Consider the following 27,334-nt stretch of genomic DNA (forward strand, 5'->3'; position numbering starts at 1 on the left):
TTTAAAAGTGCCCACTCACTAATTCCTTTATTTCGAGTGATTTAGTGATAGAAACTTTCGTGGTTGCTCGAGGTGCCGAGGAAAGAAAGAGAGACGTGCTGCGAGGGGAGACGAGCGTTGCAAACTTTCCAAAAGCTTCTTCAAAGTTCAAACTTCAAGAAAGGTTAGTAAACTTCTAGCTCATATTAGTTTTTAATTACATGTACTTGCTCTTTGTCTAGGTTAGTAGAAACTGTTTTTACTTGTAAAGAAATTTTTTAAAATTCCGCCGCTTCCCGAAGCGTTTACTCTTTTTCTTAAACCCTAGATCAATTCCAACAGTTCCAAACGTCGATGAGCCCATGACCCTTTATTGTGATAATAGTGGGGCTGTCGCTAACTCAAAGGAACCTCGAAGCCATAAGCGCTCTAAACATATTGAGAGGAAATACCATTTAATTCGAGAGATCGTGCAACGAGGAGATGTGGAAGTGAAGAAGATCTCAACGGTGGACAACCTGACAGATCCATTCACCAAGGCCCTAGCGAACAAGGTCTTCGACCAACATCGAGAGGGATTAGTCATGAAGGAGTACACATATCTTCTTTGAGTCAAGTGGGAGTTTGTTGTCAATGGTGCCCACAAGAAGAGTTGTAGTCTTTATTTTGTACATTTGATGTAATAAAGTCTCACGAAGACTCTTGCTTGTTATTGCTTATTCATTTATAAAAAGTTGAAACGTTCATTCATTCTTCCTTGTGTGCATGTTTGAAGCTTTATGATAAAACATTAGTCTTTAGTCCATAAACAAACTTAATAATTTACGAAGAGACAAATATGTAGATTTGCATGAACTAACTCTTCGTTGTTTGCTTAAAACGATATATTCGCAATCTAAGGGTCAAAGGACTATTGACCTCAGTACATTTGTTAGGAGAATCTATGATGTCTGGTTATGGGGCATTGAGAGTTGGAGACTCTATAGTTCTTCTAGGTATATTCCGAAGATACTGAATTGACCGGTGCAGTGCACTTCTAGAGACAATATAAGAACAAACCATTTAACCTCTTATGTCTCAAAGTCACTACGTATGAATTGCATTGTGCTGAAATACTAAGTTGACCAGGTATATTCCGAAGGTACTGAATTGACCAGTGAAGTACTAAGTTGTGAAGATGTCATGAGTAACTTCGTGAAGTTCTCATAGATATGGAATTCATGTACAAGATAGCTGAAATGCAATGTATATCACCTCATGCTTTGTTCCTTGGAATGTGAATAAATGAACTGGCCAGTGCCCAAATTGAGTCTTGACTCTTTTGGATGAAACAATGTGACTTGTTAGCTCCTCGACTAGCTGATGATATTCATGAAGGGTAAACATAGATAATATTCTGTGGATCCACTCGTTACAATTAGGTTGAATTCTTGAGTAGAAAATAAATTCATTTGAACCGAGAGATTTTCAGTGTCAACTCTTTAGTGGAGTCAGTTGGCATTAAGCTAAAATTGGAAAAGGTTTGTGAACTTTTGAGTCCAAGTACTTAGCTCAAGCTTTGTTCATTTGGATCCATGAGGTCACTGTCACAAATCACATCGAGTAGGAATAATTAAACTAGAAGCTAAGTCAAAACAAGAACGAGACAAGTTTTGAGAAAATTGTCTAAAGGGTATTTTTTGTCTTTTTGAACATAGGACGAAAGGAATGTCGATAAATTTTTTGATATTGTCATATGATGACAAATGAAACTTAAAACCACTCGGCCATAATAAGTTATTTGGGCCATGAGGATTAATTTCATTTCATGGGATTTTACTTGAAAATTCTAAATGGGCTTTTCTTTTGTTGTCATCAACAAATGAAGAAAAATCTAGAAGCTCCTTCTAGAAGCCTTGCATGTCCAACCTAAGGAAAATAAGGCTATATTTTTCTCATGCCATAGTGTGAAAGAGAGTTTATTTTGTGCATTAATGTATGAAGATACTTTCCAAAAGAAAAAGAGGAAACGAATTTGATTCTAGAAGCAAGTAGTACTTCGGCCAAATAAGGAACAAGTAAATGAGGAAACAAATCCAAGGTGTCATGTGAACATCTTGGACGTGCAACATGACGGGAAAAGAGGAAATAACACTTTCTAATGAATATCTGATATTCTATAGAAAAGAGGAAATACCTTTTGAAGGTAATCCTCCTCTTATAAATACCCCACCTCATTCTCATTGTTTCTCATCCCACATAAGTTGGAGATTGAGAGCTTCTCTCTCTAGACATTGTGGCCGATGTTGTCAATGGTGCCCATAAGAATAGTTGTAGCCTTTATTTTGTACATTTGATGTAATAAACTCTCACGAAGACTATTGCTTGTAATTGCTTATTCATTAATAAAAAGCTGAAACGTTCATTCATTCTTCCTTTCGTGTTTGAAGCTTTATGATAAAATCTTAGTCTTTAGTCCATAAACAAACCTAACAACTTACGAAGAGACAAATGTAGATTTGCATGAACAAACTCTTCGTGTTGTCGGTCGTTTTCGGAAAACCCGAGACGCCAAGAAGGCACGTCGCTCAAAGGGCCGATGGTCAGGCCGGAGGTCCTGAAGAGCGGCAAATCTTCAAGCCCTCACCCAAACTCCTGACTCCTCGAGTCGAGCTTCGCTCCTCGAGTCGAGCCTTGAGACAATCTCCTCGAGTCGAGCCTTGAATGGTTCCTCGAGTCGAGCCTTTAATTGTTCCTCGAGTCGAGCCTCGAGTCATTTTCGAGTCGAGCCTCGAGTCATCCTCGAGTCACTCCTCGAATCAAGTCGCTAGTCGCTCTCGCCGGGCCGAGCCTTGCTCCTCGGATCGAGTCACTCTCATCGAGTAGAAAGCTTCATATTTCACGTGAGAAGAATGGCATTCGAAGGCCCGCAAGAGCCCGGCAAGACGAGCCGCCCACTACGCACACAACGCGCTGCGCCGGCCAGCCGGGCAGCAAGCAGCGCGCCGCGCCGGCCAGGCAGCGCGCCGCGCCAGTCAAGGCACCCTGCGCCGCGCGTCCTGCGCCGCGCCGCGCCCGGTGACCCGCGCGCCGCGCCCCCTGCGCCGCGCGCCGCGCGTTGTGCGCCGCCCTTTGTGCGCCGCGCGCGTCGTGCGCCTCCACTTGATGCCACACGCATTCCTAGTCCCACATGGACGAAAAAGGGACCTTCTAAGGCTCCCAAACACCTATAAATATCCTCTCTCATTGAGGGGAAAGCCATCCCAAAAATATCCAATAATTCTCTTCATCTCTTATCGACACGCTCGATTTCTCTGCTTCTCTGGATGCCACATTTGGCCTGAAGCAGGTTCTCTTCTCTCTCCCTCGTTCTCAAAGGTCCCGAAGCACTCACGGGAACTTCCCGGACGTCGCTCCCTTTGACCGAACGTTCTCCGGTGCTCAAGCACGCCCCTAGGGTTCTCAACTAGAGCTACCCTTGCGCGTCTAACACGCTAGACGCGTACGCGATCTCCGAAGTTCTGAGACGCTGCCGAGGACTCCTCGCGCCCCGTTTCCTTCGTCGAGCACGCCTCTTCTCCAAGGCTCCATGCCTCATACTGCGTCACACACGCGTGAACTACGTTCTGACCTGATCCCACGCAAGGGTACGTAGGCAGCCGACAACCAAGGCACGGTCACCCATCCTCCTCACCCCCTACCTCTCCCGAGAGGCGGGTTGATCGGAGAAAACCCTAGCTCGAGACCATCGAGTTCCCACTCTTGGCCCGGGTGCGATCACTTGGTCCGGCCTTGGATCGAACCGCCCGAGGTTTTAAATAGTTGTTCATTTTCGTGCGACAGCATTTTGGCGCTAGAAGGAGGGGACTTCCCGACCTATTCAGCCCGAAATCCCTTCTATTCATCTTCTTCTTTTCTTCTGCGAACTCAACCTTCTCGAACTTGAGAAACGATGAGTAGCCATCCACCCGTACGTTCTGAGGGCGCAAACAACCCTGAAAACGTCGCTAAGACCAAGAAATACTTCTTGCGCTCCCGAGTGCATGGTGACGAAGAGTCGCTCCACGAAGAGAGCTCGACCCGCTCACCATCTCCATCTCCTGATAGCAGGGACAACCGCATCACGGAGTTGGAGGAGAGTATCCGCCGACTGAAGGCGAGGAACGCAAGGTATCACCGCCAACTGGCTGCGAAGCAACCTATGCGTGACACGACGATCCCCAACGGGGATCCTGAGAACCTCAACGAGGAAAACCGCGACCCTGATTATGAGGATACTGGTGACTCGGAGGATGTCGAGACTTCTCTCACGAAGGACGGGGGACTCCCCGCCGTGTTTGAAGCCGGTCCCTCGAATCCCTTACCCCGAACAGGCGATGCGTCGGTAACTTCTCAGGAGGGGAATTCCCGACGTTCGGCCCTCGACCGACTAGGTCCAAGGGAGAATGTTGCGGAAAGTCAGGGCGCGCGGAGAGCGCACCGCCGCAAGCAGAGCCGGCGCCTCCGCACGGCCAGCCCTGATCTTAGGGACCACCTCACTGCTCAATGCATCGGGCGTGGCAATGATCTGAGAGAGCGACTCAGCTCTAGACCCAACATCCCGCTGGCAGCCCCAACTAACGGGAACCGCCGCGCAGGACAGGGGTCTAACGAGAGGCTGCAGGTGACTCCTCCCGATCAAGGGGTTACTCCAACGACCGGTCTCGATGTGGTCACTATGATCCACAACCTTCGAAATGAGGTACGAGATCTCCGACAATACGGAATAGGTGGAAGTGCCTACGGAGTCGTTGAGGAGAACTCCTCGCCTTTCACTACTCAGATATTGGCTGAGGTTTGTACGGGGAATTTCAAGCTCCCGAACCTCGCTCCCTATGATGGGAAAGCAGATCCTGCTTACCACATCCAGCACTATGAAACCTGGATGACGATGCAGGGTGTTTCTCCTGGTGCCATGTGCCAAGCCTTTAGTTTGACCCTCGCCGGACCCGGCTTTGAGTGGTTCAAAAACTTAAGACCAGGAAGCATCCACTCGTTCAAAGACCTGAAGGACATGTTCCTGGCACGGTTCGCTACGTCTATGGTCCAAAAGAAGACCAAGATGTACCTGTGGTCAATCAGGAAAGAGAGTGGCGAGTCTCTTAGACGATACCTCGCCCGATTCACAGAAGAGTCAAACAAGGTCGACCGCTTTGACGACAGTGACGCGATTGCCGCTATCATAGAAGGCTTGCGCACGAGTGACTTCCTCAAGTCTGTCGTCGGCCGTGTCCCTTCCACCATGGCCGAGTTAATGACTCGAGCTAAGACCTTCATGGGAGTCGAAGACTACCTCGACGGCCGCAAGAGCACTAATCAAAGCTCTCGCCGTCGAGAAGAACCTATCCGCGAGCAGAACGAACCTCGTAAGAGGCGAAACAAGGGGAACCAGGTTTCTAGCAACCAACCCCCTGTACCTCAGAAACCGCGACTTGCGGAAAACTTCAAAGGGTACTCGTCGTTCACGCCGCTGAACACGGCGCCGGAAAGGATCTTGGCTATGGCACGTGACAAGTTCAGGCCCCCGGCTCCAATGAAGAAGGATCCCGCAACTCGCGATCGGTCCAGGTATTGTGAGTTCCATCGGGAATATGGTCATTTGACCTCGGAATGCTACAACCTCAAAAGGCAAATCGAGGCTCTGATCCAACGGGGCGAGCTGAAGGAGTTTGTGTTGCGCATGATTGGCGCTGCGGGCCCCACCGCGAACAGACAGCAGTCTGGTCAAGGAGGAGGAGCAGCCGCCTCCGCCAACCAAACCCCGGCTACTGCCAACGCCAACCCACAACTGCACGTGGTAACCACCATACTGGGAGGTCCACAAGATGGGGATTCAGCCCGTCAACGGAAGAAATTCCTTAGGGCCGTGTCTCAGGAAGACGCTGCTATGCACGTCAACTTCACATATGAAGAACCTCCGTCCGTGCCTCACGAGACGATGTATTTCACCAATGAAGAGGCCAAGCGAGTTGTGCATCCGCACAATGACGCGATCGTGCTCAAAGCCCAAGTGGCCAATAACTTGGTGAAAAGGGTTCTCATCGATAACGGCAGCGCTGCCGACATAATTTTCAAGTCCACCCTAGAGCGCATGAAGCTCGGGGGGCTGCGCCCGACTCCGACCCAAACGCCATTGTTTGGGTTCACTGGGGAAAAGGTTATGACCGAGGGCATCATCGACCTGCCGGTCACCTTTGGGACCCCTGTGTTGGAATCGATCTAGGGTTTGAGAAAAAGTTTAACGCTTCGTTAAGCGGCGGAATTTTAAAAATTTTCTTTTTAAGTAAAACTAGTTTTTACTAACCTAGACAAGAGCATGTGCATGTAAATAAAAACTAATATGAGCTATTAAAGTTACTAACCTTTTTGATGCTTGAACGTTGATGAGCCTTTGGAAGGTTGGCAACGTTCGTCTCCCCTCGCAGCACGTCTCTCTTTTCTTTCCTCGGGAACTCGAGCAACCACGATAGTTTCTATCACTAAATCACTCGAAAAGAAGGAATCAGTGAGTGGGCACTTTTAAACACTACGACTTAAGAACAAGTCTTGAAGTCGCAGAGCTAAACGCTAGGTCGAGTGAGGACCTAGGTGCCAAGACAAGAAAAAAAATCGAAAATAAACTAGAGAGAGAGAAGAGGACTTCGGCCAAGTTCTAGAGAGAGAGTCTCTCAAATCTCTTAAACTTGGATGAATGAATTGTGAGGAAATGAGGCTCCTATTTATAGGAGAGGTCTCACCTTCAATAAGGTAGTTTCCTCTTCTATAGAATATCACATATTCATGAGCAAAATAACCCTTATTTCCCATTCCTCTTAGGCGCCCAAGGCAGCCTTCTAGAAGGCTAGGATTTGTTTCCTTTTTTGTTCATTGGCTTGCCTATTAGTCTCTTGGCCGATTCCCTTGTGCATCTAATATGCAAATTTGTTTCCTCTTTTTCTTTTGGTAAGTATCTAAATACATTTATGCACAAAATAATTTCTCTTTCTTGGGTATTATGGGCGCCCAACATGTCTAGAAAAAGGCTTCTAGAATTTTCTTCACTTGTTCAAGACAACATAAGAAAAGGCCCATTTAGAATTTTCAATAAAATTCTTATGAAATGAAATTAATTCACAAGGCCCAATGATCAAGTCATGGCCGAGTGAAACATGTCATAAAATGACCTTGTCAAAAATTTATTGACATTCATTTCATCGTTTGTCTCAAAAGACAAAAATACCCTTTTAACTATTTTCGTTCTTGTTTTGGCTTAGCTTCCAGTTTAACTATTCCTATCGATGTGATTCGTGACAGTGACCTCATGGACCCAAATGAACAAAGCTTTAGCTAAACACTTGGACTCAAAAGTTCACAAACCTTTTCCAAGTTTAGCTTAATGCCAACTGACTCCACTAAAGAGCTGACACTGAAAATCTCTCGGTTCAAATGAATTTATTTTCTACTCAAGAATTCGACCTAATTATGATGAGCGGATCCACTGAATATTATCTATGTTTACCCTTCATGAATGTCATCAGCTAGTCGGGATTTACTAAATTACCATTTTACCCTTCTAGCTGTTATTTCCTCAACTCCTTTGTCGCTTGTGAATAAGTTAGAAACAATGTATTGACGAGGAGCTAACAAGTCACATTGTTTCATCCAAAAGAGTCAGGACTCAATTTGGACACTGGCCAGTTCATTTATTCACACTCCAAGGAACAAAGCATGAGGTGACATACATTGCATTTCAGCAATCTTGTACATGAATTCCATATCTATGAGAACTTCACAAAGTTACTCATGACAGACTCACAACTTAGTACTTCACCAATAGGCCTTGTTCGGAATCACATAGTGAGTCCGAACTTTGACTTTCTCAAATGAGAGTACTAAGGTGTGAAATGGCATGTCTCATTTCAGGATTAAGGTAAGCATGATGCAATTCATACATAGTGACTTCGAGACATAAGAGGTTAAATGGTTTGTTCTTATCTTGTCTCTAGAAGTGCACTGGTCAATTCAGTACCTTCGGAAGATACCTAGAAGAACTATAGAGTTCCTAACTCTCAATGCCTCATAACCAGACATCATAGATTCTTCTAACAATCATACTGAGGTCAATAGTCCTTTGACCCTAAGATTGCGAATATATCGTTTTAAGCAAACTACGAAGAGTTTGTTCATGCAAATCTACATTTGTCTCTTCGTAAGTTGTTAAGTTTGTTTATGGACTAAAAGACTAAGATTTTATCATAAAGCTTCAAACAAAGAAAGAATGAATGAACGTTTCAACTTTATTAATGAATGAATAGGCAATTACAAGCAAGAGTCTTCGTAAGACTATATGACATCAAATGTACATAAATAGACACTACTACTCTTCTTGTGGGCACCATTGACAACAAACTCCCACTTGACTTAAAGAAGATGTGAGTAGTCCTTTATGCCTAATCCCTCTCGATGTTGGTCGAAGACCAGGTTCGCTAGGGCCTTGGTGAATGGATCTGCCTGAGATCTACTTCACCTCCACGTCTCCGCGTTGCCCGATCTCTCGAATCAAATGGTATTTCCTCTAAATATGTTTAGAGCGCTTATGGCTTCTAGGTTCCTTTGAGTTAGCGACAGCCCCACTATTATCACAATAAAGGGTCATGGGCTCGTCGACATTTGGAACAATTTCCAAATACTTAAGGAATTTTCTAAGCCATACAGCCTCTTTGGATGCTTCACAAGCAGCCACATATTCTGCTTCCATTGTGGAGTCAGCAATGCAAGATTGCTTAATACTTCTCCACACAACAGCTCCACCATTAAGGATGAACACAGATCCCGAAGTGGATTTCCTGGAATCCTTATCCGCTTGAAAATCGGAGTCGGTATATCCCGTCATAGTCAGGTCAGTACCTGAGTATGTAAGCATCAAGTTCCTAGTTCTTCGAAGATACTTAAGAACATGCTTAACAGCAATCCAGTGCTCGGGTCCAGGGTTGGATTGGAAACGACTAACTACGCCAACGGCGAAACATATATCAGGTCGGGTGCAAAGCATAGCATACATGAGGCTTCCTACGGCAGAGGCGTAAGGAATTTTCCTCATGTCTTCAATCTCTTGTGCAGTCTTGGGAGACTGGTCCTTAGAGAGTGAAACTCCATGCCTAAAGGGTGTTTGACCCCTCTTGCAGTCTTGCATCGAGAAGCGATCCATCACCTTATCAATATAAGATGCTTGAGAGAGCGACAGGGTCCGGTTTTTCCTATCTCGAAAGATTTGGATCCCCAGAATGTACGCGGCTTCTCCTAGATCCTTCATATCGAATTGCTTTGCTAGCCAGACCTTAACCTCATATAACTTACCCACGTCATTACCAATGAGTAGTATATCATCGACATATAGTACCAGAAACACAACTTTGCCTTCGTGTATTAACTTGTAAACACAAGGCTCATCTATTGACTGTTCAAAGCCGAAGCTCTTTACAGTTTCATCGAATCTAATATTCCATGACCTAGATGCTTGCTTTAGTCCATAAATGGATTTAAGCAACTCACAAACCTTGGTCTCTTGACCTTTATCCACGAAACCGTCTGGTTGAGCCATGTAAATGCTCTCGTCAAGATTGCCATTCAGAAAGGCTGTCTTGACATCCATTTCCCAGATCTCATAGTCGAGAGCTGCAGCTATGGATAGGAGTATGCGGATGGATTTAAGCATCGCGACTGGCGAGAAGGTTTCTTCATAGTCAATCCCTTCTTGTTGGGTATAACCCTTCGCCACAAGTCGTGCTTTGAACGTCTCAACGTTCCCATCAGGACCCCTTTTCTTCTTGTATATCCACTTACACCCTACGGGTTTAATCCCTTCAGGAAGGTCTACAAGTTTCCAGACTTTGTTGACATACATCGAGTGCATTTCAACTTTCATGGCGTCAAGCCAAAGGTTTGATTCAGAACAAGCCATCGCTTGGCTATAGGAAACAGGGTCATCCATGTCGGAGACGGCTACAAGAGAGTCTCCATAAGACATGTACCTGTCAGGCTTTTGAGTAGCCCTCCCACTACGTCGAAGTACTACTTGACGGGATTCTGATGAGTTAGGTTGTGTTTCAGTTGGGGTAAGAACAGTTCTTACAGACGAGGTAGAAGCTTCCTCACCCAACTTTTCTTCAAGCACAATTTTGCTTCTAGGTTTTGCATCCTTCATAAAGTCCTCCTCAAGGAAACGAGCATTCGTGCTAACGAAAGTCTTATCGTCCTCGAGACTATAGAAAGTAAAACCTTTGGTTTCCTTCGGATATCCTACAAACAGGCACAATTATGACCTACTAGCCAACTTGCTAGTCTTTTGCCTCAGCACGTGTGCAGGGCAACCCCAAATTCGGATGCGGCCAAGATTCACTTTACGGCCAGTCCATCGTTCATAAGGAGTACCAGGAACCGTTTTGGACGGAACTTGGTTCAGAATGTAGGCGGCTGTTTCGAGGGCATATCCCCAAAAGGAAAGCGGGAGTGATGAGTAACTCATCATTGATCTAACCATCTCCATAAGAGTTCGGTTTCTTCTCTCTGACACTCCGTTTTGTTGAGGTGTGCCAGGTGCGGTAAGCTGAGAAGCGATACCTTCTTCTTTAAGAAAGTCATCGAACTCTCCAGACATATACTCACCACCTCGATCGGATCGAAGGGTTTTGATCACTTTGCCAGTTTGCTTTTCCACTAAAGCCCTAAAGACCTTAAATACGTTAAAGGTCTCGGATTTGTGTTTAAGCAAATAGACAAACCCATATCTTGAGTAGTCATCAGTGAAGGTAACGAAGTATTCGTATCCTCCACGTGCCTGTTGGTTGAGCGGACCACATACATAAGAATGTATTAGTTCCAGCAACTCAGTGGCTCTTCGACCCTTATCGGAGAAAGGTCGCTTAGTCATTTTTCCTTCTATGCAGGATTCACAAGTAGGTAGTGAACCTATTGCAGAGGCTTGGAGTGGACCATCCCTCACAAGTCTCTTAATCCTATCTAGACTGATATGACCAAGTCTCAAGTGCCAGAGGTATGTTGATTTTGTTAGATCGGAGGATTCAGAAAGTTTGATCCTCTTTGGCTCCCTAATTAGATCATTATCTATTTCGGTGTCTAAAAGAGAAGGTTGAGTGGGATAGATGTAGAAAAGAGCATTCTTCATACATGCATCAGTGACAAAAGAATTATCAGGAAACGAAATACGAATTCCATTCTTAATGAACTTTAAACAATAATCTTGCTCAAGAAGACGAGCAACGGATATTAAGTTCTTCCCAAAGGTAGGAACAAAATAAACATTATTCAAGTTTAAAGTGCGGTCTTCAAAAGACAGCGTCAAGGATCCCACAGCCTTCGCAGACACCAGGCTCCCATCACCCCATTTGAAACAGAACTCGCCTTCCTCTAAGATTTTGGTTTTCTTTAGACCATTCAAGGAACAACAAATATGGTTAGTAGCAGCGGAGTCAAGAATCCACGTTGATACATTATCAGCTACTAAGCATGCTTCGGTAACTAGTACAATACTATGTTCCTTTGCTTTGAGATAGGCGGGACAGTTCTTTTTATCGGCCTTGTGAGGTCTCTTCTTAGTTCCAGAGGCGGAGGCTTTGTGCTCAGTAGCATGTGCCTCTCCTTGATTCCTCTTTCTCTTAGTGAGACCTACAGCAGTGCGAAGTCCCTTCATAAGCTTGGTAACAGTGTAGTCTAGCTTGTTTATGAAGTAGTTCATCTTGGAGGTATCAAGAGATGCGGGGAGGGTTTCTAAGATCATATCTATGATATTCTTCCCATCAATCTCAGATCCTAGGATTTCCATTTTATTCAGAAAACTAATGATCAGTATCATGAAGTCTCCAACAGGAGTCCTAGCCTGCATATGACAGTTCATAAACTGTCGGACTGCTTGTAGCCTTGTTTGACACCTTTGCCCTCCAAACATCTCAAGGAGATTGTAGAGCATGTCAGCGGCAGTCTCGATGTCACGATGTTGCTCTTTCAGCATATTGTTCATAGATGCCAAGATATGGCACCTCACAATCTCATCGGATCGAAGCTTGGCCGCTAAGGCGTCATTGTAATCTTGAGTTGAATCATCATTCGTCAGAGGAGGACATGGGGTGGTGAGTACCCATTTGTGCTTGTTAACGGTAGGTATTATGTCGAGGTTACGTTTCGAATCTACGTAGTTTTTGTTTTTGAGTTTGATCGAGGAAAGAAAGATTGAGAGATGGTTGAGAGACATATTGCCTATATAAGTTGAAACAAGTTTATGATTAGTCTTTGGTTTAGTATTTAAGTTTTATTAAGACTTTTATAAAATCCAAAGGTGTTATAAACCAAACGATAATTTACTCCCTCAATAGAAGGCCGCAAAAAATCTCCTTTTATAAGTAAATGACACATCATTAATGCTAAGCCAAGATTTCAATACATCTGTTTTGACTAGCCACCTTGTAAATTGGTTTGATCACTCACATCCTTTCGCAGGGCCTCGAGGGAGGATTACTAGGGATTGAGCCTAAGTGTGCAACCAACCACTTAGTCCAAAAGATCAACTTTGAAAAACAATCCCCCAAGGGGAGGCCTTGCCATCATCGTCTCACTCTCGGACGTAGCTCAATGAGCAATGATCAGAGCAAAGCGCCCTTGAGTACTCTCATTTACGAGAGGGCCACGAGGGTGACTCTTAGTCCGGAGACACTTGCACTTTTCATTTGTGTTGGGGATCGTGGGTTACAAACAACAAGTATAACCCTCCCACTTAGTTTTTGGAGTTGGTTCATCGACTCTTATAAGTTCGGAAACAGATTTCCTAGTTAGAGAGCGACAGAGCGAACAACTAGAAGAGAATCCTAGATCGACATGTTCAGAGTAGTATTAGTGCATAAAGGCACAAGGTACATACTCAATCTTTTCCTATTTTCTATTTCGGGAAAGTGCATGAGGGAAGTGTGAACTTCAACTCACTCGAACACTTGAAAGTTTGAGATTACACATCTTTTTATTTTTCGGCTTGTCTACAAAGAGACCTCCCACTCAAATTTTCAAGAGCATATAGATTTTGAACATATGTGATATAGATATAGTTTTGAAAACATTTTGAAAATTTATTTGATTTGGATGACAAAATATTTTCAAGTTTGAAAGTGAAAACGGTTTTTCAAAATTCAAACTAGTTTTGTAAAAATTCAATTTCAATTAATCTTTCAAAAATCAAAACATTTTAATCTTACACATCACGTTTATAATCATATGAAAAACATTTTTGCTCAAGAAAATTTTCTCATTAGAGTTCTATAACTCATGGTAGTGGGGTTTGAAAATCCGGATTTCTAAAAAAAACTGGAGTTTCGGAACAGCCGCGCGGTATGAAAAAACAGCGTCACGGATCCCACAGCCTTTGCAGACACCAGGCTCCCATCACCCCATTTGAAACAGAACTCGCCTTCCTCTAAGCTTTTGGTTTTCTTGAAACCATTCAAGGAACAACAAATATGGTTAGTAGCAGCGGAGTCAAGAATCCACATTGATACATTATCAGCTACTAAGCATGCTTCGGTAACTAGTACAATACTATGTTCCTTTGCTTTGAGATAGGCAGGAAAGTTCTTTTTATTGGCCTTGTAAGGTCCCTTCTCAGTTTTAGAGGCGGAGGCTTTGTGCTCAATAGCATGTGCCTCTCCTTGATTCCTCTTTCTCTTAGTGAGACCTACAGCAGTGTGAAGTTCCATCATAAGCTTGGTAACAGTGTACTCTAGCTTGTGTATGGAGTAGTTCATCTTGGAGGTATCAAGAGATGCGGGGAGAGTTTCTAAGATCATATCTATGACATTCTTCCCATCAATCTCAGATCCTAGGATTTCCATTTTACTCAGATGACTAATGATCAATATCATAAAGTCTCCAACAGGAGTCCTAGCCTTCATGCGACAGTTCATAAATTGTCGGACTGCTTTTTGCCTTGCTTGACGCATTTGCCCTCCAAACATCTCATGGAGATTGGTGAGCATGTCGACGGCAGTCTCGATGTCACGATGTTGTTGTTGCAACACATTGTTCATTGATGCTAAGATATAGCACCTCACAATCTCATCGGAGCAGAGCCAGGCCGTCAAGGCGTCTTTGTCCTCTTTAGTTGAATCATTATTCGTCAGAGGAGGACACGGGGTGGTGAGTACCCATTTGTGCTTGGTAAGGATTATGTCGAGGTTATGTTTCGAATCTACGTAGTTTTCGTTTTCGAGTTTGTTCGAGGAAAGAATGGACGAGAGATGTTTGCGAGAAATGTTGCTTATTTAAGTTGAAACAAGTTTATGATTAGTCTTTGGTTTAGGATTTAAGTTTTATTTAAGACTTTGATAAAATCCAAAGGTGTTATAAACCAAACGATAATTTACTCCCTCAAGAGAAGGCCGCAAAAAATCTCCCTTTATAAGTAAATGACACATCATTAATGCTTAGCCAAAATGTCAATACATCATTTTTGACTAGCCACCTTGTAAATTGGTTTGATCACTCACATCCTTTCGCAGGGCCTCAAGGGAGGATTACTAGGGATTGAGCCTAAGTGTGTAACCAACCACTTAGTCCAAGAGATCGACTTTGAAAAACAATCCGCCGAGGGGAGGTCTTGTCTCATTGTCTCACTCTCGGACTTAGCTCATTGAGCAATGATCAGAGCAAAGCGCCCTTGAGTACTCTCATTTAAGAGAGGGCCACGAGGTTGACTCTTAGTCTGGCGACACTTGCACTTTTCATTAGTGTTGGAGATCGTGGGTTACAAACAACAAGTGTAACCCTCCCACTTAGGTTTTGGAGTTGGTACATCAGCTCTTATAAGTTCGGAAACAGATTTCCTAGTTAGAGAGCGACAGAGCGGACAACTAGAAGAGAATCCTAGATCGACATGTTCAGAGCAGTGTTAGTGCATAAAGGCACAAGGTACATACTCGATCTTTTCCTATTTTCTATTTCGGGAAAGTGCATGAGGGAAGTGTGAACTTCAACTCACTCGAACACTTGAAAGTTTGAGATTACACATCTTTTTATTTTTCGGCTTGTCTACAAGGAGACCTCCCACTCAAATTTTCAAGAGCATATAGATTTTGAACATATGTGATATAGATATAGTTTTGAAAACATTTTGAAAATTTATTTGATTTGGATGACAAAATATTTTTCAAGTTTGAAAGTGAAAACGGTTTTTCAAAATTCAAACTAGTTTTGTAAAAATTCAATTTCAATTAAACTTTCAAAAATCAAAACATTTTAATCTTACACATCATGTTTATAATCTTATGAAAAATATTTTTGCTCAAGAAATTTTTCTCATTAGAGTTCTATAACTCATGGTAGTGGGTTTGAAAATCCGAAATTCTAAAAAACTGGAGTTTCAACACAGCCGCGCACCTCGGAGTAAAATCGCCATAACTGGCGGCTCCAATGTCCTTTTGACCCAAAACTGGTGGAATTGGACAGAGGACAGATAGAGATTTAATTTGATTCAAGAATCATTAAATTTAGATTTCTGAGCAGAGAGTTATGCTACTTTAACTGAGGCTTTCACTCCAGCTCGAAGAAAAAGAAATAAATAAAGTTCGGTCTTTTTAAGTACGAAAAAAAATCGAGTGTAACAGAACGTTTTAGGATGTTGTTTAAAACTTTTATTTGTGTTTTATTATCAACGTAATAACATGGTATAAAAGAAATAACAACAAGCATAAAACGATTCAAGTAAATAAAAGAAACTAGCAAGACAATATAACTAGTCACAAAATTTACTCGAAATTTCTCAAACCTTTAAAACACGTTTTTTAATATAAAAAAATAAAAACTTTTAGAACTGATTCTAATGTGTTTTAATAACATCCCAAACTCATAGAAAATCAACATTATTTTTAATTTAAAGGCAAGAGCAATAAATTAAAAAAAAATCTAAGATAACAATTCTAATCTTGTCACAAAATTAGTAAACTTTCGAAAACGATTTTCAAGCTCATATTTTTAAAAACATGTACATGCATATCTTTGACCATAGCTCTGATACCATTTGTTGGAATCGATCTAGGGTTTAAGAAAATAATTAACGCTTCGGTAAGCGGCGGAATTTTAAAAATTTTATTTTCAAGTAAAAACAGTTTTTACTAACCTAGACAAAGAGCAAGTACATGTAAATAAAAACTAATATGAGCATAATAAATTTAATAACCTCTTTAGAAGCTTGAACGTTGATGAGCCTTCAGAAGGTTGAAAACGTTCGTCTCCTCGCAGCACGTCTCTCTTGCTTTCCTCGCCAACTCGAGCAACCACGGAAGTTTCTATCTCATGAATCACTCGAGAATAAAGGAATTAGTGAGTGGGCACTTTTAAACACGACGACTCGAGAACAAGTCTCAAAGTCGAAGAGCTAAAACCACTAGGTCAAATGAGGACCTAGGTGCCAAAACAAAAACAAAAATAACTAGAGAGAGAGAGAGGAGAAATCGGCCACAAGGTCTAGAGAGAGAGTCTCTCAATCTCTAACTTATGTGGAATGAATCAGATGAGAGGAATGAGGAGGGGTATTTATAGGAGGAGGATGACCTTCAAAAGGTAGTTTCCTCATACCCCTTGCACGTCGAAATGAGCTTCTAGAAGCCTTTGGATTTGTTTCCTCATTTGCTTTCTCTCTTAGTTGGCCAAAAATGCACTTTCCTTCTAAAGGAAATTTGTTTCCTCTTTTTCTTTTGGCAAGTATCTTCATACATCAATGCACAAAATAAACTCTCTTTTTCTCTATGGGGCTGCACGAAATTAGTCTCCCATTCTCTTGGGTTGGACGGCCAAAGGGCTTCCAGAAAGCCTTTCTAGATTTTTCTTTACTTGTTCATGACAACATAAGAAAAGCCCATTGAGAATTTTCAAGTAAAATTCTATGAAATGAAATTAATCCACAAGGCCCAATGAACACATCATGGCCAAGTGATCTAGGCCATCATATGACCATGTCAAAAAAATTTATTGACATTCATTTCATGCTATGTCCAAAAAGACAAATTTATCCTTTTGACAATTTTCGTAAAACTTGTCTCGTTCTTGTTTTGACTTAGCTTCTAGTTTAACTATTCATACTCGATATGATTTGTGACAGTGACCTCATGGATCCAAATGAAAAAAGCTTGAGCTAAACACTTGGACTCAAAAGTTCACAAACCTTTTCCAAGTTTAGCTTAATTCCAACTGACTCCACTAAAGAGTTGACACTGAAAATCTCTCGGTTCAAATGAATTTATTTTCTACTCAAGAATTCAACCTAATTATGATGAGCGGATCCACTGAATATTATCTATGTTTACCCTTCATGAATGTCATCAGCTAGTCGGGATTTACTAAATTACCATTTTACCCTTCTAGCTGTTATTTCCTCAACTCCTTTGTCGCTTGTGAATAAGTTAGAAACAATGTATTGACGAGGAGCTAACAAGTCACATTGTTTCATCCAAAAGAGTCAAGACTCAATTTGGACACTGGCCAGTTCATTTATTCACACTCCAAGGAACAAAGCATGAGGTGACATACATTGCATTTCAGCAATCTTGTACATGAATTCCATATATATGAGAACTTCACAAAGTTACTCATGACATTCTCACAACTTAGTACTTCACCAATAGGCCCTGTTCGGAATCACATAGTGAGTCCGAACTCTGACTTTCTCAAATGAGAATACGTAAGCTGTGAAATGGCATGTCTCATTTCAGGATTAAGGTAAGCATGACGCAATTCATACATAGTGACTTCGAGACATAAGAGGTTAAATGGTTTGTTCTTATCTTGTCTCTAGAAGTGCATTGGTCAATTCAGTACCTTCGGAAGATACCTAGAAGAACTATAGAGTCTCCAACTCTCAATGCCTCATAACCAGACATCATAGATTCTTCTAACAATCATACTGAGGTCAATAGTCCTTTGACCCTTAGATTGCGAATATATCGTTTTAAGCAAACTACGAAGAGTTTGTTCATGCAAATCTACATTTGTCTCTTCGTAAGTTGTTTAGTTTGTTTATGGACTAAAAGACTAAGGTTTTATCATAAAGCTTCAGACAAGGAAGATTGAATGAACGTTTCAACTTTTATTAATAAATAAGCAGTTACAAGCAAGAGTCTTCGTAAGACTATATGACATCAAATGTACATAAATACACACTACAACTCTTCTTGTGGGCACCATTGACAACACGAAACTCTGCGAATCGAGCAAAGAAGAAAAGTGTCAGCTTGCAAGGGACGGTGTCTTTCAATGCCCTTCGCCATAAGAACGTAAGTTGCTTTGCTTGACTTTAAAATAATTTCAATATTTGATTTATTTCCTTGTAAATTTTCAGAAAGACGAGGACGGCAATCCGGACACCTTGCTTGGAAACTATCAGAAGGTCTATACCAAGAAGGGTGCGTGGACCTCGGCGGAGAGCGAAAGGGCATATGTAAGTTTTAAAATAACTTGTTTACTTAATAACATTTATTTAATAAATTTAAATTTATATTCTTAACGCGTACAGAGTCGGATGCAAGCGCTCGTCGACGAGCAAAGGAGGCAGGCCACTGACCAAGGTTTACCAGAAGACTTGGAGGCGTGGGAGAGATATGCCATGCAGGAGGTTCTCGGGGTCAGGTCTGATCATCTTCCGGGGATTGGCTTGGTTGTCCCGAGAGGAATGGCTATCAATGCGCAACGAATCGACGATAGTCAAGCTTCTTCTTCTGCTTCACAACGACCGCCAGGAGTATTGATATCGATGTCGAGTTTCTTAGGAAAGCTCCTTCAAAACCTTCAAGCTGCAAGCATTCTTGGTATGCGGATTCCAGCCTTACCTCCCGACGTAGCTCAGATGGTATCACAGTTCTGTCCGTCGACTCAGCCGGGGAGTAGCGCTGCCTCACAGCAGACTCCTCCGCAAGCAAGGATGCATTCACCGCAGACATCTTCTCAGACGATTCTTGAGCCACCATCAGTGACACGTCCGACTCAGATTATTCCTGATCCACCATCTGTGACACGTCCCGCTCAAAAGGGTAAAGGGAAAGCAACAACAACAGGGAGCTCGAAGGGTAAAGGATCAGGAGCACGGAAAGGAGGGCGACCGGGAGGATCCGAGACGTAGATGTGCATCTCATAGACTGATATTTTGTATTATTTTGTTATGTGAATATCGTATGACATATGTATGACGTTTATATTAGTTTATATGAGATATTTATGACTTTTAAGATATCATATTTATTAATTTCTATGCATTTTTTAATAATTTAAATTAATTAAAAAATGATTTACACAAATTAAAAAAAACAAGGATTTTGACGCGATTACTCGTGTCTAAAACATTTCGCGGTTTCCGGCGGGAATGTTTTTAGACGCGACTTATCGCGTCTGTAGGATTTTCATAAATATTTTCGGACGCGATAATTCGCGTCTATATCTCTCCCGCCAAAACGCGGGAATTATTGTTGCAACAGAAAATGGAGATACAGACGCGACTTATCGTGCCTGTATAATTTTTATAAATATTTTCAGACGCGATAAGTCGCGTCTATATATATCCCGCCAAAAGGCGGGAATTATTTGTTGCAACAGAAAACGGAGATACAGACGCGACTTCTCGCGTCTGAAAGTCGTGTCTAACATTAGACGCGACTTCTCGCGTCTGTTTCCCAACAGACACGCACATACAGACACGACCATTGTCGCGTTTGATGTCGCGTCTATTAAGTAAATAGACGCGACTTTGTGAGCTTTAGACACGACTTTTGTCGCGTCTAAAGCTCCATATTGTCCTAGTGACAAAGAGCACGCACATGTAAATAAAAACTATTATGAGCATAAATGATTTACTAACATTTTTAGAAGCTTGAACGTTGATGAGCCTTCGGAAGGTTGAAAACGTTCGTCTCCCTCGTAGCACATCTCTCTTCTTTCCTCGGCAACACGAGCAACCACGATGGTTTCTATCACAAGAATCACTCGAGAGAAAAAGAATTAGTGAGTGGGCACTTTTAAACACTGTTGTCGCAGTTTTTCGGACAACGATTTAGGAACCGAAAATGGTTAGACCCAAGGCCGGACCAAGTGGTTTCACTCCGGCTCGAGCGTGTCGGACTTGATATCTCAAGTCGTCCCTTAACTGTCTGTAATGTCTATCTCGTCCAAGCACCTGAAACACAAGCGAAAAGGTGTGAACTACAAAGGGGAAACAGAGGGGTTGCCTCTGTTTACCTCTCCGACGCTCAACATTAGCAGGATTGAGGTGGTTGATAGAGGTTTAGTGTTTTGGGGTCGAGAGTTGAGAGAAACGAGCGAGTCGTGAGTTCGGCAGCGTTTCAGTACTCAAATTCGGATTACCTGGATTAGAGAAAGGACTCCTCTATTTATAGGCGACCAAGAGACGTGCTGAGGGTCCCTTGGCCGAGTGAGGCTGAGCCGGCCATCGGCCGAGTGAGGTTGGACCGGCCGATGGCCGAGAGAGATGATGGTCGCCGAGGGAGATTCACTCGGCCAATGGCCGAGTGAAGGAATGGGCGCCGGGTAAGCTTGACTCGGCCATCGGCGGAGTGATGGCCGAGCGAGGAGTCTGGGCCGAGAGGAGACTCACTCGGCTGTTGGCCGAGTGAGCTGTTGGGCCGGCTGGGGTCTTCATTCGGCCTTCGGCCGAGCGAGCGTGCTGGGCCGAGAGGAGACTCACTCGGCTATTGGCCGAGTGAGCTGTTGGGCCGGCTGGGGTCTTCATCCGGCCTTCGGCCGAGCGAGCGTGCTGGGCCGCCCGGGGCCTCACCCGGCCATCGGCCGAGCGAGCATGGTGGGCCGGCTGGAGACTTCATTCGGCCCTTGGCCGGGCGAACACGCTGGGACGTCTGAGGCTTCCTTCGGCCATGGGCCGAGTGAAGGAATGGTGGGCCTCGTCCGGCCATTGGCCGAGTGAACATGTGGAGAAGTTCACTCGGCCATTGGCCGAGTGATGGGCTTGGACCGAGAGAAGGCTCACTCGGCCATTGGCCGAGTGAGTTGATGGGCCGGCCGAGCGTGGGCTGGGAGTAGGGTTTCCCTCGGCCAATGGCCGAGTGAGCCTCCTCGGCCGCCCGAAATGTCGATCGAGCCGTCGGACCTCGTCGGGCCGATAACATTAGCCCCCCGAGTTTGGCACCGGGCGTAGCCCGTGTGGTAAACTCAAGCGTTTCGTTTTCAGTCGTACCGCCGAACCGTCTCGTCAACAATTGGTAAGCCCGCTCACCTTAGGTATTATTTTAATGTTTTTGCTGACGTGTTTGTCGTTATTCGCGCCCATGGGGTCCCCCAACCACACGTCGGCCAGTGGGCCCCCCGAGGACTTCGTCTCGTTCCTCTTTGACGATCCTTACGAGACATTGGACGATCTTCTAGATCGAATTTCACCGCCCCCGGTCGACCACAACTCTCTCCCCACTCTAGGTTTGGTTTTCCTAGATCGAACGGCAATGAATTTGGACGGCCAAGACCTCCCCACGGTGGATGCTTGGTTGGCGGGCGAGGGAGAACACCTAGCGGCCGAGGGCGACGCCGGCGAGGCCGAGGCGAGCGCTGGTGTGGCTGAGGCGAGCGGTGGAGCAGTCGGGGCGCACGCTGCCGGGGCTGGGTCGCGCTGTGGCGTGGCCGGGTCGGCCGAACGGGCCGAGGTGGACGAGCGCGCAGACGAAGTCGGGTCGGCCGGGGACAGCGCCGGCGGGGTCGACGCGGCTGGGGACAGCGCAGGCGGGGTCGAGCGAGGCCGCGCTGCTGCCGGGGAGGCCTCGGCCGGCTGGGTCGGCGCCGTCTGTGGCGAACCCAACCCCGGGGGGGCGCTGGTGGAGGCGCGCGCGACGAACCCAGGCGAGGGGCACGCCGCTCGGGCCGGTGGAGGCGGCGCCGGCGCTGGAGAGGCCGCGCCTGGCCGGGTCGGTGGAGGCGGCGCCGGCGCTGGAGAGGCCGCGCCTGGCCGGGTCGGCTCCGTGGAAGGCCCTTCCCACGCGGGTGGGGCCGTGTTGCAGGTGGCCGGAGACCATGGTGGCCCGGGTGGACCAGCCCCAACCAGGCCGGGGCGCGCACGCGACGAGGAGACGCCGCCGGCGACGGCCGGCGTCACGGGCGGAGGAGCCGACGCCGGAGGTGGGGCGTGCCGGCCATCCATCGCTGGAGGAGAGGGGGCGGCCGGCTTGGACCCTTCCCAAACCCTAGGGCCCATTGGGCCGGGCCTAGGTGGGGAGAGCCTGGAGCATGCTCAAACCCTAGGACCCATTGGGCCGGGCCTAGGTGAGAGAGAGCTTGGCCCCTCACAGGACCTTGGGCCGAACCACGAGCTTGGGCCGGACGCAGCCCGCGGGGGCCACACGGCCATCCCGTCGCTTGACACGCACCATGGGCTCACGAACGGGCCGGACGCGTCGACGAAGCCGCCTCTCGCGGTCAACAATCGGGAAACGGGCCCCAGTGGGCCGAGCGCGCATACCACGGCCCGAGCGAGCTACCGTAGCGGGCACCACGAGGGTTCGGGCGAGACGTCGGGTCGTCGCGTCCTATCGGTCACCCCGACAAGCTCGACTGCGCGGGAAGAAGAACGGACCTCGTCGTTTCCCTTCGGGGAAACGGCGATTCGAGATAGCTTTGACTGTTCTGGCATCGATTTCCCGAGTTCGCTCTCGATTGCCAGCTTTAGTGGTTTGAGGAAGCGGTTCCACATCCCGTCGGCCGTATCGCTTTTGCGACCGTTGCCCGACGATCTGCCGACTCGCCCTCGGAAGGGGTACGCCGCCGTTCACGAGGCGAGCCTCCGGGGAGGGCTACGACTGCCTTTTCAGCCCGTGATCCAGGATCTTCTAGCTCGGCTCGGTGTTCATGCGGCCCAAATGTCCCCATCTTTCTACCGTGTGGTGGCGGCCTGCCACATGATGCTGCACCGAGCGAAAGGTCGAGCCGTGACGGCCGACGACATCAGGAATCTCGTGGCCGTCTTCGACGTTCCCGGGAAACCCGGCTTCTACAAGGTCCAGCACCGGAAGCGATTCACCATCCTCACCAAGCTGACCTCGAAACACCGATATCCTTGGGTGTGGGCGTCCGAATCTGCCTTCGGGACGGCACCTCTCACCTTTGGCCCCGTTGCTGAATTCCCGGCCGACTATGGTATCGAGAGCTCCGAACTTGCGCTCGTGATCGGAGCGGTTCCCGACTCGAGGCGGCAAGGATCGCTTTTCGAGTCCCCGGATCTTATGGCAACCACCGGATGGTTCGTGCCTGCCGACGAAGACTCCTCATGTTCCGGACCTGGAGTGGAGACTGGCCCGGAATCCGAGGCGGGGGGTTCGTCTGCTCCCCCACCCGACGCGGGGGGTACTGATAGAACATGCGTCGTCGCGTTATTGTTGTTTTTCCATTATTTACGCTTACCATTACGTTTTAACTGACAAACGCGCTTTTCTTCTCTGTAGGTGCCATGGCTCGGCGTCACCGACCGCGCACCCAAATGCCGAGAGCAGCGCCCACCGATGATGCTACGATCGTGGCTCGCCCTCCAGCCGAGGCCCGTCGCGGGGGGTCGCCATCGCGGGCAAGGAATGAAACGATCTCCTCCAACAAGCGACCATCATCGTCGGCTTCTCTCGGGTCACCGTCCGGCCACAAACGCGCTCATACATCGACGGTGTCGGACAGCCTGGACTCCATGCTCCTAGCGGAGGCGGCAGAGTTGAGAGACCAATGCTCCCGAGGGATCCTTGAGACCTCCTTGCGGGATTTCAAAGGCCTGCTGACGACGAGCGACCTCGAGCACTTCCAGAATGGGATCGGCGATGCCCGAAAGGTATGGCTCGTTCGCTTGTGTAATTATCCGTGTCGTGCTTATTGTAATTATCCTTGTCTCGCTTGCTTGCAGATGCTCGCGCGCCAAGAGCGGAGAGATCGCATTCTCCGAGATATGCTGCGACGCATGCAAATCATGGAGAAGGAGAAGACGAGCATGGCGGCTGCGCACGCTGCCGCCCTAGCGGGGGCTCGCACCGCCCGAGAGTTTGAGGCGCTCGAGGGGGAGCTGGAGCGAGCTCGCGGGGAATTGGCCACCGAGAAGGCGCTTCGTGAGAAGGCGGAGCAGGCAGCCGACACCTTCCTGGGGGAAACGAAGAAGCTTCAGGCGGCGCTCACGAGCCGGGACGCAGAGCTGAGCATCGTTCACGCTCGACTATCGGCGAGCGAGATCGCTCGGGTCAAGGTCGAGAGGGAGAGGGATACCCTCCGGACGGAGATGCGGACCCTCGTTGAGGAGAAGGAAGACGCCGTGCGATCCAAGACCGACTTGGAGGACGACTGGGACTTGGCGTTGGAGGCGGCCCGTTACGAGGCGGCCCGGCGCGTTCGGGAAGCGACCAAGAAGGAGAACGCGTCTCGCGGGACCACGTTTTCCTTTTTCAACACCATGTTCCCTCCTTACGACGACGAGCCGCCGGAGGACGACTTGCATCCACAGATCCCCGCCGAGGCTGCTCAGTCGACGACCCACCAGCCTGACGGAGAAGCCGTTGGCGGGTTTGGCGCCCCTGAGCCTGAAGGAGATGAAGAGCAAGTCGACTTTGGCTCGGACTAGTTGAGTTTTCCTTGGTTTTTCGCGCACTTGTTTAGCGCTCGCTTTATGCTTTCTTTCGGATTATTGTTATGTTTCCGTCGTACTTTCGTACCTTTCTTATTGGGTTGTTTGCGTGATATCGTTTTGCTTTAATTGGAGCTTTCTTTTCTTCGTGCGTCTTATTTTCTCGATTTGCTATGCTTAGTGTAATCGATTTGCGCAATTTGAATGGTGCGTGTCTTACGAGCCCGGCTTACTATGTTTAGCGTAACCGGTTGGCACGGCTTACTGCCGCATTTGGCGGCGAAGTTCCCCGCGGACGCAGGCTAGACCAGTTTCATCCAAGAGGTGTGATTTCCGGCCATCCATTTGTGACTCGCTGCCTATCGGCGCGTGCGAGCTGGGCGGCCGTCGCGCTCATCCTCCGGCGAGTACGCCACCTATCGGCGTGCGTATCCGGATGGGTTTGCAGCTCCCAGTGGGCGTGGTACTCGTTGGTACGCGCGTCACGTTTTGGGTTTTGACTGCCGAGATCGACAATCCGGTGCGCGGACGTGATCCATCGATGACTTGTCGCCTATCGGTGCGCAAGGTGCATCGGTGCACGAGAGGGTCGTAGCAAAAGACGTGCGAGGCCGGAGGTCCGGTGCGCGGATCCAACTTATCGACGTTTCGCTACCTCTCGGCATACGGCCTCAACCCGTGCGAGAGCGTCGCGCGGGGAGGGTACGAATTCGGAGGTCCGGAGCGCGGATCCGATTTATGGGTGTTTTGTTGCCGTTTGGCGCATGGAAATATCCTCCTTAGCCCCCCGAGTTTCTTGGGTGCTCGTAGAGGAGGCTAGAAACTAAGATACCAAGTGTATTGAAGTGAAATGTAATTTATTAAATTATCGAAATGGTTCAAAAATTACATCCCAGGCCTTTGGCCAAACTTGAAATTTAAAATTGACTTTGCTAGAATCGAAAGTTACACGAAAACAACAAAGCGTGAAAACGGACGAGTGAACATTTATTGATAATATTGCCGGAGATGCTCCGCATTCCACGGGTGCGTGAACACGAGTCCCTCCATGTTCTCGAGCTCGTATGTGCCATTGTGGATGGCTCGGCGCACACGGTACGGGCCTTCCCAGGTGGGGCCTAGAACTCCCGCACCTTGCACTTTGGTGTTTTGGAACACCCTTCGAAGGACGAGGCTTCCGTCGGCGAACTTCCGCAGTTTGATCTTCGAGTTGTAGTACTTCTCGACCTTCCTCTTCTGCGCGGCAAGCCGGGTGAGTGCGTCCGCCCTCCTTTCGTCTATGAGGTCTAGCTCGAGCCTGATCGCGTCATCGTTGGCGGCTTCGTCGTACTCCTCGATGCGCAGGGTTGGCAACTTGATCTCGACGGGTACCACAGCCTCGACGCCGAACGCGAGAGCGAAAGGGGTTTCGCCGGTCGCGTTTCGGGCGGTGGTGCGGTATGCCCATAAGACCATGGGGAGTTCGTCAGCCCAAGCCCCCTTCCTTGCCTCCAGCTTCTTCTTCAGGTTCTCCTTGATCGTCTTGTTCACCGCCTCGACCTGACCGTTGGCTTGGGGATGGCGGGGAGAGGAGAAAGTCTTGCTAATGCCAAGCTGTCCGCACATTTCCCGGAGGCGCGCGTTGTCGAATTGTTTTCCGTTGTCGGTTACAATTGACGCAGGGATCCCGAAGCGGCAGATAATGTTTCTCCAAATGAAGCTTGTCGTGTTCGCCTCGGTGATCTTTGCTAGCGGTTCAGCCTCTACCCACTTCGTGAAGTAATCGATAGCCACGATCGCGTGCTTGTATTGTCTCGGGGCCGTAGGTAGCTCGCCGATGAGGTCGATTCCCCACTTCGCGAAAGGTCGTGGCACGATAATCGGACACAAAGGGGCCGGTGCTTGGCGCGGAATGTGGGCGAACCTTTGGCACTTGTCACATTTCTTGGCCCACTCGTGGGAGTCCTTTTTCAAGGTTGGCCAGAAATATCCAAGTCTTAGCAACTTCAATGCCAAAGATTGCCCGGCGGCGTGGTTGCCGCACACCCCCTCGTGCACCTCGTGGAGTGCTTTTCCCGCCTCCACCTCGGTCAGGCAACGGAGAAGGGGCATGGAGTAGCCTCTCTTGAACAAACTGTCCTCCCTCATTGTGTACTTCGGGGCTAGGCTTCTCAGCTTTCTAGCTTCTTCTTTATCCTCGGGGACGACTCCTCGTTTAAGGAATTCCACGAGCGGGGTCATCCATGAGGGAGGCGGAGTCTCGTCAATGACCCCCACGTCGCCTCTCGAGACGTAAGGTCGGGTCAACACTTCGATTGGGACGCTGCCCTCGCCTTCCTCGTCTATCCCGGACGCGAGGCGAGCTAGGGCGTCGGCGTCGACGTTCGCCTCTCGAGGGACCTGGACGATCTCGAACCACGACAGGGCCTCCAAGTTCTTTTGGGCCTTGGACAAGTAGGCGATCATGTGTGGCTCCTTTGCGGCGTAGTCGCCCTTAACCTGATTCACGATCAATTGCGAGTCGCAATGGATGCGCAGGTTTTGGGCGCCCAACTTGTTCGCTAGCTCCAAGCCAACAATCAGAGCCTCGTACTCTGCCTCGTTGTTGGAAGCCTTGAACTCGAACCGCAGGGCGTACCTCAACTTTTCCCTATCGGGATTTGTGAGCACAACGCCGGCGCCAGCCCCCCGGGCGTTTGACGCGCCATCCACGTGTAAATCCCAAACCGG

At 47.2% G+C, this 27,334-nt stretch overlaps 1 protein-coding gene across 1 annotated transcript in view; it reads left to right on the plus strand.

Moving 5' to 3' along the window:
* LOC149397537 (uncharacterized) overlaps window positions 1–19,144 on the plus strand; it is a 44,419-nt gene extending 25,275 nt beyond the window's left edge. Inside the window, exons 2-4 of the mRNA XM_089614251.1 lie at window positions 18,246–18,302; window positions 18,368–18,466; window positions 18,542–19,144. Coding sequence (XP_089470377.1) covers window positions 18,246–18,302; window positions 18,368–18,466; window positions 18,542–19,144 — 759 coding nt within the window. The remainder of the gene's footprint in view (window positions 1–18,245; window positions 18,303–18,367; window positions 18,467–18,541) is intronic.
* Window positions 19,145–27,334: the final 8,190 nt, after the last annotated feature.

This window comes from Urtica dioica, chromosome 5 (genome assembly GCF_054948205.1).
Source record: "Urtica dioica subsp. dioica isolate 48M chromosome 5, U.dioica_male_clone48M_v1_H2, whole genome shotgun sequence".
Taxonomy (NCBI): Eukaryota; Viridiplantae; Streptophyta; class Magnoliopsida; order Rosales; family Urticaceae; genus Urtica; species Urtica dioica.